The sequence below is a fragment of the Carlito syrichta genome, unplaced genomic scaffold (assembly GCF_000164805.1).
Source record: "Carlito syrichta isolate Samal-C Ts95f unplaced genomic scaffold, Tarsius_syrichta-2.0.1 Scaffold287775, whole genome shotgun sequence".
Taxonomy (NCBI): Eukaryota; Metazoa; Chordata; class Mammalia; order Primates; family Tarsiidae; genus Carlito; species Carlito syrichta.
In genome coordinates this window covers 146,084-161,854 of record NW_007231871.1, presented here as the reverse complement: position 1 = coordinate 161,854, position 15,771 = coordinate 146,084, and the positions used below count along the sequence as shown (strand labels likewise).

General features: G+C 50.4%; 1 protein-coding gene across 1 annotated transcript in view; it reads right to left on the bottom strand.

Moving 5' to 3' along the window:
- Positions 1 to 15,771, bottom strand: part of LOC103255041 (myosin-11) — a 124,205-nt gene that overhangs the window by 31,775 nt on the left and 76,659 nt on the right. Inside the window, exons 11-17 of the mRNA XM_021709948.1 lie at positions 14,228 to 14,323; positions 9,650 to 9,768; positions 8,646 to 8,798; positions 7,589 to 7,762; positions 5,709 to 5,882; positions 3,746 to 3,860; positions 1,330 to 1,523 (exon numbers count right to left, since the gene is read on the bottom strand). Coding sequence (XP_021565623.1) covers positions 1,330 to 1,523; positions 3,746 to 3,860; positions 5,709 to 5,882; positions 7,589 to 7,762; positions 8,646 to 8,798; positions 9,650 to 9,768; positions 14,228 to 14,323 — 1,025 coding nt within the window. The remainder of the gene's footprint in view (positions 1 to 1,329; positions 1,524 to 3,745; positions 3,861 to 5,708; positions 5,883 to 7,588; positions 7,763 to 8,645; positions 8,799 to 9,649; positions 9,769 to 14,227; positions 14,324 to 15,771) is intronic.

The following is a 15,771-nucleotide window of genomic DNA, read 5'->3' as shown; positions in this document are numbered from 1 at the left end:
TAGCCCACCCCTCCTCTCCACCACTGTGGTCTCCACTGGCCACAGTCTGGACACCCAACAACAGCCTCCCACCTGGCTTTCCCCTCCAGGCCTGCCTCACCCCTTCATCCTCTCATCCACTTTCTAAAATGCAAATCTGGGCTGGACGTGGTGGTTTACGCCTGTCATTCCAGCACTTTGGGAGGCTGAGGCATGAGGAGTCCACAAGCCCAGGAGTCTGAGACCAGCAAAGGCAACATAGCAAGACCTTGTCTTTACAAAAAAAACCCAAAAATTAGTTGAGCATGGTGGTGCACTCCTGTAGTCCCAGCTACTCGGGAGGCTGAAGCAAAAGGATCACCTGAGCCCAGCAGGTCAAGGCTGTGGTAACCATGATTGTGCCACTGCACTCTAGCCTGGGCGACAGAGTGAGACCCTGACTCTAAAAAATAAATAAATAAAATAAAATGTAAACCTGATCATATCCCTGCTTAAATGCCCCATGGCATCCTTACAAGAAGGAGGCCAGGGTCTAGTTGGCACACAAGGAACCCCAGGCTCTAGCCCCTGCTTACCCTTGCAGCCTCCTCTTCCAGTCCCTGCCTCACACCATCACACTGTGTCAACCATGTGAAATGCCCTACCTAGCGTCTTCCTGCCTAGAGCCTTCCTGTCTCCTCTCCACACACTTGCATGTCTGGCCCTCTGCCTAGGGTGCCCTTCCTACCTTGCCCTCCACTTCCCAAGTTGACACCCATTTGTTCAAGTTCGCCTTCACTGAGAAGTGTTCTCCAAGCCCTGAGGCTGGGACAGGAGCCACGGCTCTTGGATGTCGTCGTAAGGGAGTACCCTCCCTGGTGCTCATGGTCATCAGCTGTGTGTCTGCCTCCTTCCCAGACATTCCCTAACCACAGCACTCCTGGCATCTTGGGTCAGGGGTACTTCTCTGCTGTGGGGGCACTGTAAGATGCTTAGCATGTCCCTGGCCTCCACCCACCAGATGCTGGCAGCAGCCCCCTCCCAACTGTGAGGACCAAAAAGGTCTCTAGGCATGCCCCTGTGTCCCCTGGAGGACTCGGTCCCACCCCATGGAGAAGCCCTGCAACCGAGCTCCTGGCCCAGGCATGAGCTCTGCAAGTATTTACTGGGGCAATGAGTAAGTGAGTAGCTGGATGTCTTCCACCACTGCTCTGGGGCTGAAAGGCCTCTAAATGCATCCTCCCTTCCTCCCCACCTTCTGCCTCCAGGGATGGGGAAAGGCCCCACATTCAGACAAGCTGAGGCTTGTAGCAGAAGGAGCCTTCAGGGTGGGTGGGGCAGAGGGCCCCTCAGGTTGGGGCAACGCCTCACCCTCTTCTCGTGGTTGGGGATGATACAGCGCACAAAGTTGGGCGTGGTGTTGCGTAGAGTGGTCATCAGCTTGCCCAGCTGCTCCTTGTACAGCTGCCCCACTGTGCGGAACATGCCCTTCTTGGTCTTGGAGGCGCTGGGCAGCGAGCTCTCCGTCATCTTGGCCATCTGGTCCAGCCCCACAATGCGGTCCACTGTGGGGCACAGTGAGGGCATGTCAGCCCCTGGCCCGCCTGGGGCCCCGCACCCCGAAACAGGCCAGAGGACTGGATACAGAGGGCAGGGGTGGAGAGGCTGCCTGCATGGAGAACATTTTCCAGGAGACCCAGGTCCCCTCAGGGGCACCACCCCTCGTTCTCTCCTCTCTTGCCAACACTTTCACCTCCAGCAGTAGGTTCGGGGAGGTGTGGGGACACAGGTCTCCAAGTATCCTCCACTTGGAAAGTCCTGAGTGTACCAGTGGCAGAAAGGACAAATGGATGCTGTCAGTCCTGCTCTTGCTGTCGACTCACTGAGCAGCCTTGGCCTCACCCATCCTGTGCCTCAGCTTATCTTTCTCCATAGGGGAGGATAGCCACTGCTCCCTCCCAGGGCAGGAATAAGCGAATGAGACGTGGAAAGTGCTCACTCCCTGCCAGCCTCCAGTGCTCCGCCTGCCGGCAAGTAGTGACTGTGCACCTCCAGTGTGTCAGGCCCTGGGGACCAGCCATGAACAAAACAAAGACAGCCTCACCAGGTTGGATTCTACAGCTAGCTCATGGAAGGAGCAGACAACAATCACATCCATAAGTGCTGAATATTTTAAGTGGCGAGGTATACTTAGAAAAATAAATCAGGGTGGGCTGGGTGAGGTGGCTCACACCTGTCAGCCCAGTGATTTGGGAGGCTGAGGCAGGAGGATCGCTTGAGCCCAGGAGTTTGAGACTAGCCTGGGGAACATAGTGAGACCTCATCTCTACAAAAAGCTTTTTAAAAAGTGAGCTGGGCATGGTGGCACATGCCTGTAGTGCAGCTTCTTGAGAGGCTGAGGCAGAAGAACCACCTGAGCTCAGGAGGTCGAGGCTGCAGTGAGCCATGAGTGTGCCACTGCACTCTGGCCTGGGTGACAGTGAGACTCTCACTCAAAAAAAAAAAAAAAGAAAGAAAGAAAAAGAAAAAGAAATCAGGATAAAAGTAGGAGAGGGGGAGAGGTGGGGATGTTCTCTAGATAAGGTGGGAGGTAGTCTTTCTGACAAATTGATATTGAGCAGAGACCAGAAAGAAATGAGTGAGTGACCACCTGGATATGCAGGGAGAGAATATTCTGGGCAGAAGGTACAGCAAACGCTCCAGGATAAGGACCCAGCACATTGTACGCACACAACAAAGAGTAGGTATCATTATCATCATCATTGCAGTCCTTTTCTTTCAGAATGGAGGAGAGACCCCACCTGCCTACATGGAATGGCCCCACTTCTGTTCCTCATAACAGGCCCTCTGCTTGTCTTTGACAGTCTTGCCTCTCCCATAGGCTGGCAGCCCACTGCGGGGAGGGCCTGCCTGGGTTGGTCATGAGTCCCAGGGGTGAGGTAGACCTAGGGCTAGATGCCAATGCCCAGGCCAGCACCTGGCACACAGCTGAGGCCCAGCCAGGCCGCACTGGAGCAACTTCCAGGTGTTTAAAGCAACAGCAGACAATCCCATCAGCACCAGACTCCTTGGCTCTGCTGGGGACGCTGAGGGCCAAGAACAGGAACAGCAACCACCTGTCCCCCCATCAACTCTCCAGCGGCCCTTCCCAGGGACCATTTCATCACTGGTTCTCAAAGGGAACCCAGGGGTGGTCCCCAGCCCTGCAGTGTTGGCTTTCCCTGGAAGCTCATTAGACATGCACATGCCCAGGCCCACCCAGACCTCCAGAGCTGGGACCCAGGCTAAGCCCAGCGAGCTGGCTTTGAACAAGCCCTGGGGTGGGGGGTGTGAAGCAAGCTCAAGTTTGAGCACTGCTGGTCTACCTGAACCCTCACAATACTCCTCGGTGAGGCGGGAACTATGATTGGTTTCACTAACAAGAACACTGAAGTGCCGTTTGAGGGACCTGTCCAAGACCATATGGCCAGCAGGTAGCAGAGACAAGATGCACCGGAGTCCTTCTGACTCCGGATGGGGCAGTCTCACTTGCCATGCCTGGCTGGCTGTTTCTCTCGTCTATTGCCTGAGCCCTGACCTCAGGGCCTTCTCCCTGGGATCTGATGTGGGCTTGAGGGGCTTGGGCCACCATCCCAACAAGAGGCTGAATGTCCCAACAAGACATCCCTGGCACACGCCAACATTGTCCTTTCCCTTACGCCCACGCAAGGGCCTCCTCCCTTGTGGGCACAGGCAGGAGTCAGGAGGTAGAGGACTCAAGCAGCCTCCAGAGCACTGAGGGCCTTACCGTCCTTCCACAGGTCAGCCACAAACTTGTCGGAGGAGGCATTAAGGAGGGAGGTCACATTGTCATTCAGCGGGTCCATGTTCTTGGTCAACCAGGCACTGGCGTTATAGTCCACCTGCCAGGGCACCCCACCAGTCAGACACTTAACTTCAGTTAGAAACTGAGGCCAGGGCCCCAGGCCTCTCACTGCCCTCCCTGGTCTTCAGAGGTCAGAGAGGAAATGACATAGTCACTTGCCATGATGAGACACCACGGACAGTGAAGAGACCAACAGGTTAGGGCCCTGTGCACACACAGTAGGGCATCAACCCCCTGTAGCCACTGCTGGGAAGGTCTTGTCTCTATTCTACATTCTCCTAGGAGCCCACCTCTGATGGCCCCCCTCCTCCTGAGCCCAGCACAGTGTCTGTGAGTTAGGAAAGTGGAAGAGACTTGCTGATGGTCAGTACCCTCCTCACAACACCCACCCTTCTCCCCTCATCCAGAGAAGGCTGCATCACTCCTCCTTTTCAAATTAACTGTGAGGTCCTCTTTCCCACTCTCTGGCAAGCATAATTTTTGTAACTTGGAGATTTTGATTCATGGACATGCAGAAAAAAGACAGATAAGGCTTTTTATTTCCTGACTTGAACAGGAATGAATTGCATTATTGTGACTAGGACACGTAAGGAACTGACAGCTCTAAGAAGTGATCACAGGGTATGGGTTGATAGGAGAATGGTGAGGCCTGATCTGAGAGGGGACTGGGGAAAAAAAAAACAGAAAAGAAGGCTGGTGTGGTGGCTCACACCTGTAATCCCAGCACTTTGGGAGGCTGAGGCAGGAGGATTATAAGAGCCCAGGAGCTCGAGACCAGCCTGGGCAACTTGGCGAGACTTTGTCTTTACAAAAAAATTTTAAAAGTAGCCAAGCGTGGTGGCATCCACCTATAGTCCCAGCAACTTGGGAGGCTGAAGAGGGAAGATTGCCTGAGCCCAGGAGATCAAGGCTGCAGTGAGTCATGATCATACCACTGTACTCCATTCTGGGTGACAGAGTGAGACCTTGACTAAAAAAACAAAAACAAAAAAACACTTATAGGAAAAGAAAAGTGTTACCACTATATTCTTAAAGGAACATATACTCTGCTGAATATATGGTAGGAGCTAGGAAGCTTTTCTGGTAATGCTCCCAGATACTAAACATTTGAGTCTTGATGAGCCATAAGGTCTCTGTCCTAACTCCTCAACTCTGCCATTGTGGTACAAAAGCAGCCATAGATATTATGTGAACAAGTGGGCATGGCTGTGTTCCAATAAAACTTTATTTACAAGAACAAGCTGTGGGCCAGATTTGGCTCATGGGCTGTAGTTTGCCAGGCCCCAATATAGGGGCATTGTCTATTCCCATGATACTGTGAGGATTCAGGGGAGTCAATAAAATACTCAGTCTCTGCAAGCCACTCTCAGCTGTGCCTTTTCTACATTATTTGGGACACTTGGGAGCCACGGGACAAGGTCCCAAACAACAGCCAAGACATCATGATGAAGAAGATGATGATGACTATGATGATGATGATGAAGATGACAGCCAGCCTAGATTTCCCGGACTGGAGCAGGCTGGCCATGGCAAACCCAAGACCATGATAAGGAAGACTTCTGTTGCCCCTAAGAGTGGGTTTATTAGTCACCCCACTCCAGTTGGCCCTTCCTGTTGAGTTCAACTTGTAGCCAGAAGGACTTAGAGTCTCCACGGGAAAGAACATCCTGGCCACCATGGCTGGAATATATCAGGTGGGCTAACTTTATGCCTTACAGGTACTTGGGTAAATCACACATGGCCCTTGGTTGGAACTGATTTGGATCAGATGCCTTTGGAGTTCCCAGGCAGCCCGAGGGTCTGCCCCCCCCCCCCCCCCCCACCCCGCTCTGAGCCTCCTCTGGCTTCCCCTGGGACAGAGTGCCCTGGGGCCTGTGGCTGATACCTTCCCAGCATAATGGATGATGGAGAACTCAGTTTTGTCCTTGAGTTGCTTGGGCTTTTGGAACTTTGGGTGGTTGCCCTGTTCCGTGCACAGCTTCTCCACAAAAGACTTGTCGGTGGCTTTGGGGAACCAGCACTCCTCGTCCAGAAGGGCCAGCACACCAGGGGGGTTGTTCTGTGGAAGACAAGTAGGGTCAGAGTGAGGCAGAAGGACACCACACCTCAGGCTCACCAGAAGAGCTGGCTACCCACACACACTAGTCTACCAACCAAGGACCACCCCGGAGTCATGTGAGCTCATTCCAGTTAGAAGCTAAGGCCAGAGGCTGAGCGCTGTGGCTTATGCCCGTAATCTCAGCATTTGGGGCAGCCAAGGCAGAACTGCTTGAGCCCAGGAGTTCAAGACTTTCCTGGGTAACATAATGAGACCCTGTCTCTACAAAACAATCAAAAAATTATCCAGGCACAGTGGCGTGTTCCTGCAGTCCCTGCTAGTCCGAAGACTGAGGCAGGAGGATTGCCCGAGCCCAGGATTTTGAGGTTGCAGTAAGCCATGACTGGCATGCCACTGCACTGCAGGAGTAAGACCTCAACTCAATAAAATAAAATAAATTTTTAACTAAAAATTTAAAATAATAACATTGATAATAATAAAAAGAAACCAAGGCCAGGGCCCAAGTCATCCCATCTTCCTCCCAATTGTCCAAGGTCAGATAAGAAATGATGTTTGCGGTCACCATGCAGACTCCACAAGCCAATGAAGAGATGGTCGCCCTGGCAGTTTCTGATGTGTTACCCTCCCCAAATCAGCAAGTTAACAGAATTCACACTCTAAGGAGATGGGTGTGTGGCACGCCCAAGCTCTGTCACCATTTGTGCCTGCATAATGATGGATTTTTGTCCCAACACCCCCAAAGCCACCCTCCAATGACCCTGTGACCATAGGACTAGTAGTGAGGATGAGGGAAGAACCAACATCAGGACATGGTGTTTGCTGCTACCCTATAGTGGGAGACACACACACACACACACACACAGCGTCACCAAGAGCTCACACTTTTTGCAAAGGAATTCGTTGCTTGGACTCAGAAATGCAGTTGGGGTTTTGGTGAGGAAGCATTTCCTCGTGACTGGGACACTCCACACTAAGGGGTCGGGAAAGTCATCTGATCTGCACCAGCCACTCACTCTGCTGGAATGGCCTTCACTTTTTGGACTCAGCCTCAAAGAAAGTGTTCCCTGACTGCTCTGTCCAAAGGAGCCTCCCTACACCACTCTCCATGCTGGCTTCATCAGGCAGTTTTGTTAGTTTGTCTGTTTTTGCTGTCTGTTCCTCCAGGAAGAGGGCAGGCACCATACCCATCCATCTTTTATAAGGTTGCAGCTCACTCTCAAAGAGGGGGCCCAGCACATAGTAGGTGCTCAGTCGTCATTTGACAGCTTTCTGTTGTCCACCTATTATGCGCATGGTTCTGGGTCTGGGATAAATCTTTGGGAATAAATGAATGAGAGGGAAGGGAGAGGAGGGAAGGAAGGGAAGGAGGGAGAGAAGGTAAGAAGGAAAGAGAGAAGGAAGCAAAGAAGGAAGGAAGGAAAGAAGCAAGGAAGGAAGGGAAGGCAGGAAAGAAGGATGGAATGAATGAATGAAAGAAGGAAGGAAGGAGGAGGAGGATGGAGGGAAGGGAGAAATATAGAAGACAAGACCTTTGATATTAACATGACATCAACAGGAATGATCATTTAGTTCACCAAGACTCAGTTTATAGCCCCTCAGGACCTGGTGACGGAAAGTCACATGCACGGAACGCGCGGAGGTCCCTAGCCAGCTGGGTAAAGCACGCACGTGCAAGTGAGCCCTGGCCAGAGCGCCTGGCCCCTCACCGGCCGCTCGATGAGCTCGATGCAGGGCTGCAGGTCCAGGCCGAAGTCAATGAAGTTCCACTCAATGCCCTCACGTTGGTACTCCTCCTGCTCCAGGATGAACATGGTGTGGTTGAAGAGCTGCTGCAGCTTCTCATTGGTGTAGTTGATGCACAGCTGCTCGAAGGAGTTCACCTGTACACGGCACAGAGCATGAGCACCTCGGCAGGACCTCGGAGGACAGGAGCCCCAGGGAAGCCTGCCCTGGAGACACATCCTCCCTCTCCCAAGAGCCCACTCTGCCGTCTCTGCACCCAGAGGGTGCCCAGGCCCCAGCAGTGCTACTCAGAGTCCCTGGGGCTGGAGGGATGGACCTCTTCCCACGACAAGTGGCCCTCACATGCCTTGTTTAAGGACCTTATCTCCTCCACCTGCACAGTGATCTATGCAGAGTCACTGTGTAAGGCGTGTCACCACCCCCATTTCACACACGTGGAAACAGAGACTCAGGGAGGAAATAACTCTGTAGTAGCCGTCTTCTGGGCTATCCGTCCAGCTCAAGACCTTCCCTTTCTCTGAGAAATTCCCTCCAGCACATGGTTATGGGACCCCATATCCATATTTATGTGTGAGGCACTGCAAGATCTTGCAAACAGTGCTTGGCTGGGAGGTGACCGTATGGCCCCGCCCAGGTGCATGAGGGGCAACAAGACTCAGCTCCATGATTTTGGAAATGACTGTTAGAAAAGGGATGTGCTCTTTTTTGCCAGGATTTCTGAGATGCAGTCTGGAGCTGGGGCAGCCATCTTGCACCATGAGGGAAGAACAGAGCCAGTAGGGAGGGAGGCAGAGAGAGACGCAGGAGACCAGGTCCTGCCTCCTGGATCCTGCCACACCTCTGGGCTTCTCAGCCCCTCAAGCCAACATACACCCTGTTGGGTCTCTGTCTCTATCCCCTCAAGGATCCCTGCTAGGCAGCCTCCCACCTGAGACCTTTCTCCAAAGTCATAATTCCTCCAGGGGGAAACCTCACCCCAGAGGACCAAGACCATAGCTGTTCTGACCCCAAGAGCTGTACCTCGAAGATCTCAAATCCAGCAATATCCAGGATGCCCAGGAAGGAAGCTCCTTGCCGATGGGTCTTGTCCAGGGCTTTGTTCACACGGCTGAGGATCCAGCGGAAAAGGCGCTCATATGTGGCCTTGGCCAGAGCCTCTATGGCAAAATCGGCCTACAGAGGGGTCAGGAGGACATGGTTATCCCCAGGAGGCTGTGTGTTCACAGGCAGATGGTTCAGATTCTTATTCTTCCCCAACCTGTAATCAGTCCTTAAATAATAAACTATGCCATTTCCACAACGAGCAGGAAAGCAGAACTGAGAAACAGAGCGGTCAGACCTAAGGAATGACTGTCTGGACAATTAAACACTTCCCATCAGCAGGACTGTGGAGTCCATTCCATCCTGTGGCTCATTCAAAGGTAGCCATTGTTGCCTCTAGAAGAGGCACATGGCTACTTCCACAGATAAGTCTCTTAGGTCAGATCTTGTATCTACAGCTAAGAGACCAAGATGAGGTCACAAGTGAAGAACTCTGTTCTTGTTTAGCAATGTGTCCTTCAAAACTAGCATTGGACTTGGAATATTCTAGTAGTGGACAAATGAGGGGTGGGTGGATGGATAGAATGGATGGATAGATGAACAAATGGATGGATGGATGGACAAAGGATGAACAAATGGATAGATGAATGGACAAATGGAGAGATGGATGGAGGGATAGAAGAACGGATGGATGGATGGAAGGAGGGATGAATGGGTGGTTGGATAGATGGATGGATGGGCAGATGGATGGATGGAGGGAGGGACAGATGAAGGGATGGATGGAGGGAGGGATGAATGGATAGTTGGATGGATAGACGGATAGACGGATGGATGGATGGATGGATGGATGGACGGACGGACAGATGGGTGGATGAACAAATGGATAGACAGATGGATGGATGGATGGACGGATGAGTGAGTGAGAGGGTGGGTGAGTGATGAATGGAAGATTCTGCAGGAATAGAAAGCAAGTGCATCATTACCTGTTCTTTTGTCTGCGCTTTCTGTACCACGTCCCGACCAACTTTGATGCGTGGGGTCAGGATGGCTCTGGTGAAATCAGTCACATTAATTCCCATGAGGTGGCAGACTTTCTGAGCAGCTGGATAGAGAAAACAAGTGCCCTGAGTGCATCAAGGAAGAGAAGGCTTGGCAAGAAGGCCCGTCCCATGGGGTGTTTGTGATCTGTGTCCACATTGGCCTCTCCCTCAAGGCTGCTGTTGCCATGTCCCCCCTGACCCCCCGTGTTCTGCTGGGAGGCAGTGATGGGCTGGGCTGAAGCTGTGCCCCAGCTGGAGTCAGGGCAGGTCGTTCCCGGTTCCTGTCCTTGCTTCTTTCCACTTCCCAGTCACAGGACTTTAGGCCAGTTATTTAGCTCCCGAGTCTTACTTTCCTCAGCCTTAAGGTGGGCGGCTCTTGGGCACCTTGGTGGGTTGTCACCAGGATGGAACAAGGTAAGGTATGCAAAGTGCCTGCCAAGTGGTGGCTACCATAAGAGGGGTCCCACTGTTCCAGGAAATGTGTTGCAGCATTGCCTGTAATAGCAAATATTGGGCCCAACCTCAGTGTCCATTAATATGGAAATGGAGAGACTCATTGTGGCATTTCCACAAGACAAAACACCAAGTAGCATTAAAGACAGGGCCTCTCTCTCTCTTTCTTTTTTTTTTTTTTTTCTTCTTCTTTGAGTTGGAGTCTCTGTCTGTAGCCCAGGCTGGAGTGCAGTGGCACACTCACGGCCACTGCAGCCTCAACCTGCTGGGTGCAGGCGATCCTTTCTCCTCAGCTTTCCAAGTTGCTGGAACTATAGGCACGTGCCACCACACCCAGTTAATTTTTTTATTTATGGTAGAGATGAGGTCTTGCCAAGTTGCCCAAGCTGGTCTCGAACCCATGGGCTCAGACAATCCTCTCAACTCCGCATCCCAAAGTGCTGGGATTACAGGTGTGAACCACTACCCCTGGCTTCCTCTCTCTCTTTCTAGACCAGCAGTTCCCCACTGAGGATGACTTTGCCCCAGGGAACATTTGCCAAAGTCTGGAGACGTACTTATTGTTTCACTGGGGAATGCCACTGATGAGAAATTATCTAGATAATGGTGAGTCCTAGTTTAAAAAAAAAAAAAGCAAGTGCCGATGAAGCCCATGGGGTGAGATGATTGACAGAAATTAATGACACACTCACAAAGTAACAGCACCCATTACTCAGATATGTGTGTGTGACAGCATTAACCCAGACAGGAAGGGGACAGAATCAAGTGGGACTATGTTGCCAGAGGTGCAGCTACTAACAGGAGGACAGGAACCAGCGGGGTAGAACAGGGGGCATCAATGTTGTCTACACTGTTTTATTTCATGTTAAAAGCAAATAAATGTTCCTTTTTTTTGAGTCAGAGTCTTACTCTGTCACCCAGGCTGGAATGTACAGTGGCACGCTCACAGCCACCTCAGCCTTCACCTGCTGGGCTCAGGCGATCCTTCTGCCTCAGCTTTCCAAGCAGCTGGAACTACAAGTGCATGCCACTACGTCTGTCTAATTTTTTAATCTATTTTTTTGTAGATACGTGGTCTTGCCAAGTTGCCCAGGCTGGTGTGAAACTCCTGGGCTCAGGCAATCCTCTTGCCTCAGCCTCCCAAAGTGCTGGGATTACAGGCATGAGCTACCATGCTTGGCTAGAAATATTCTAATATATTCATTCACAAATGTCAAGCATGTGGATTGCTATATTACTGCATATAGTTCTGCATTTTAAAATGTTTTCTAAAAATAGGCCAGACATGGTGGCTCACACTTGTAATCCCAGCACTTTAGGAGGCTGAGGCAGGAGGATTGCTTGAGGTTAGGAGTCCAAGACCAGCCTAGGCAACATAGCCTCATTTCTACAAAAAGAGTTTTTTTAAATTAGCCAGGCATGGTGGCACATACCTGCAGTTCCAGCTACTCGGGAGGCCAAGGCGGAAGGATCACTTGAGCCCAGAAGGTCAAGGCTGCAGTGAGCCATGATTGCTCCACTGCACTCCAGCCTGGGCAACACAGCAAGACCCCAACTCAAAAAAAAGTTACCACTAGCTGCTCCCTTCACATGAAGACTAAGTGTCTCATGACGGTGTGCACATGGGAGGTAACAGCAGATAGAGTGATTTTAGGACTTTTTCCCATCCTGGGCAATGGTGCCTTTTTTGTTTCTCTCTCCCTGACATTCTCTTCTTGGAGTGTAGACTCCGTCAACTTGCTCGATTTGTGGAGTGTGATACATTAGAAACAACCATGGGTCTAACTGGGGGAGCCAGAGGAAGCTGGGAAAGCGATATGGCCTGGGTAGGCTGTCAGGAGGGCAGAGCTGGAAAATGGCTACGTTTCCTCCCAGTTCAGCCACCAAGTATGGTGGTGGCCAGACGACCTTTTTTGTTTTTTGATTTTGAGAAGGGATCTGGCTCTGTTGCTCAGGCTGGAGTACAGTAGTGCAACTGTAGCTCACTGCAGCCTCAAACTCCTGGGCTCAAGTGAGCCTCCCACCTTAGCTTCCCGACTAGCTGGGAATATATGTACATGCCATCATATCTGGCTAACATTTTTAATTTAAAAATGATTTTTAATTACTAATTTTTGAGTTGGAGTCTCACTCTGTCACCCAGGCTGGAGTGCAATGGCACAATCATGACTTACTGCAGCTTCGACCTCCTGGGTCCAGGCATTCCTCCCACCTCAGCCTCCTGAATATCTGGAGTACAGGCATGTGCCACCACACCCAGCTCATTTTTTTTTTTTTTTTTGAGTTGGAGTCTCACTCTGTCGCCCAGACTGGAGTGCAGTGGCCGCTCCCGGCCACCGCAGCCTCGCCCTGCTGGGCTCTGCAATCCTTCCGCCTCAGCCTTCCAAGTAGTCGGAATTACAGGCATACACTACCACGCCCAGCTGATTTTTTTGATTTATTGTAGAGACGAGGTCTCGCTGCCCAGGCGGGTCTCGAACCCGCAGGCTCAGGCAATCCACTCACCTCAGCCTCCCAAAGGCACGGGATTACAGGCTGAGCCACCGAGCCCGGCTTATACCCAGTTAATTTTTAAAATTTTTTTGTAGAGATGAAGTCTTGCTGTGTTGCTCAGGCTGGTCTTGAACTCCTGAGCTCAAGTAATTCTCCCACTTTGGCCTCCCAAAGTGCTGGGATTATAGGTGTGGACCACCATGCCTATCTATCTTACTATATCTATCTATCCATCTATCTATTGACTTTTTTTATATAGACAGAATCTTACTATGTTGCCCAGGCTAGCCTCAAACTCCTGGCCTCAAGGGATCCTCCTGCCTCCACCTCCCAAAGCACTGGAACTACAGGCATGAACCACCATGCTCAGTCTCAATCTTTTCAAAACACAAAATACTGCTTATTTGTGAGTAGGGTTGTCAGATTTAGAGGGGAAAATACAGAATGCCAGTTCAACCTGGATTTCAGATAAACACATTTTGGGGTAAAATTATATTCCAATCATTAAATGAGACACACTTATAATAAAAAGTGCATGCTGCTTCTCTGAAATTCAAATTCAACTGGACATCCTGTATGATATCTGGCACCCCTAATTTGCAGGAAAACTTGAGTGTGTGCCATAAGAAGGGCTATTCCTAGCCAGGTATGGTGGCTCACACCTGTCATCCCCACACTTTGGGAGGTGGAGACAAAAGGATTGCCTGAGCTCAGGGGTTTGACACTATCCTGGGCAACTTGGCGAGACCTCACCTCTACAATAAATCAAAAAATTAGCCTGGTGTGGTAGTGCGTGTCTGTAGTTCTGGCTACTTGGAAGGCTGAGATGGAAGGATCGCCTGAGCCCAAGAGGTCAAGGTTGAGATGGTTATGAGCATGTTACTGCACTCAGCCTGGGTGGCAGAGTGAGACTCCAACACAGAAAAAGAGAATGGACTATTCCTGTCTCATATCTTGCTGTATCCTAATGTCTGGCATAGAAGAGTTCAAGAAATATTTGTTGAACAAAACAAATGAGTGGAGGGTTTTAGAAGAAATGATCCCTAAGGATTCTGTCTGATCTAAGACTTTTAGGTTCCCCTCCCCCCCACTCTGCTTCAAGAACCCTCCACATAAGTTCTTGAGCAGTAAAAAGTTTGAACAAAGAAAAGTCAGTGATAAGAAACTAGCCCAAGCTGGGCATGGTGGCTCACATCTCAGCACTTTGGGAGGTCAAGGCAGGAGGATTGTTTGAGCCTAGGAGTACAAGACCAGCCTAGGTAAAATAGCGAGACCTAGTCTCTACAATAAATCAAAAAATTTGCCAGGCATGGTTGCATGCATCTGTAGTCCCAGCTACTCAGGAGGTTGAGGCAGAAGCATCGCCTGAGCCCAGAAGGCCAAGGCTGCAGTGAGCCCTGATTGTGCCACTGCACTCCAGTCTGGGTGACAGAGTGAGACCCCAACTCAAAGGAAGAAAGAGAGAAACTAGCCCAGCCAGCTGCTGTTAATATCCCAGATAAATAGCTAATAACTGAATATGACCTTTCCTCCCATTCCCAAAGTCATCGGCTATTGGAAAAAGGTGGCAAGTACCTGTGTTATCTGGCATGGATGCCTGGTCTGTGTTTCTTTCCTTCTTGAAGACGATATTTCCAAGTTGTAGGACGGATGATACCACCTTCAACATGGCTGAGATGAGGAGAGAGAAAACCAGACACAGAGTCAACACCAAGATGCTCAGGAGGTTTGGAATCTAAAAGTCACTGGGGACACAGAGCCAACCTGTGTCTTTCCTCTGAAGAGACTCAGCTCCTGAGTTTAGGGGGCAGTTAAACTACCTAATCCCCCACTAACAGAAGAGAAGACAATGGCAGACACTGGATATCTTCAGATGGTTTCTAAACCCATTTTAATACAATGGTACATCACGCCTCAGGGACTGGCAAACCACAGCACATGGACCAAACCCACCCACTGCGTGCTGTTATGAATAAAGCTTTATTGGAACACAGCCACACTTGTGCATTTGCATGTTGTTTACAGTGGTCTGCATGCTACAATGGCAGAGTCAAACAGCTGCAACAGAGATCGTGCAGCCCATGAAAGTCAAAATATTCACCCTCAGGCCTTTATGGGAAATGTTCGTCAACTCCTGCTACAAGCCATGAGAATGAATGATCTACAGCTACGAGAAACAACACTGATGGATCTCGCAGATGGACATGCCGAACAGGAGATGCCAGATGCAATCAAGAATATACTGGATAAGCCCATCTATAGGAAGTTCAGGCTGGGCATGGTGGCTCACTGCTGTAATCCCAGTATTTGGGGAGGCCAAGGCAAGAGGATCGACAGAGGCCAGGAGTTTAAGACCAGTCTAGGCAACATAGTGAGACCCCATCTCTATTTATAAAAGAAGGAGGGAATAAGAGAAGGAAGGAAAGAAAATATGGAAAGTTCAAGAACAAACAAAACCAATCTATGTTGTTAGAAGTCAGGATAAGGGCTACTCTTAATTGGGAAAGGCTCCTGGAAGGGGCACGAGGGAGCTTCTGGGGGGTTGGTGGTGTTCTCTCGCTTAAAATAGTGCCAGCTACACAGCTATGGTCAGTTTATAGCAATTCTTTGCACTGTACATTTATGTCATACACAACTTTCTACACGTAACTCATATGTCAATAAAGGGGTTTTTGTACACCCTCTGCTTCTGAACATAGTTTTCAGGCACACAAGGCACTCTTGGTAGGATGGAAAATGTAGAGATTTGTTTCCACTTGTTGTCCAAGAGTCTCCAGACAAAAACACTGTGTTCCCAGAATACTCGGGACTCTCTGACTCCATACTCAGCCCACATTACTGTTAAAATGGTTTCTGTGTCTTTGAATTCCCAAAGTCTAGACACATGGGGAGAAGAAAGCGGTGGACAGTAGATGGTGGATGGAAGGAAGAATGAATGGATGGATGAATGGATGGAAGGGTAAGTGGGTGGATGGATGAGTGGGCACGCGGGTGGAAGTATGGAGAGATTAATGGATGGATGGATGGATGGGTAGATGGAAGGGTGAGTGGGTGAGTGGGTAGGTGGATGGATGAGTGGGTAGGTGTGAGTGGGTGGATGGATGAATAAATGGATGAAT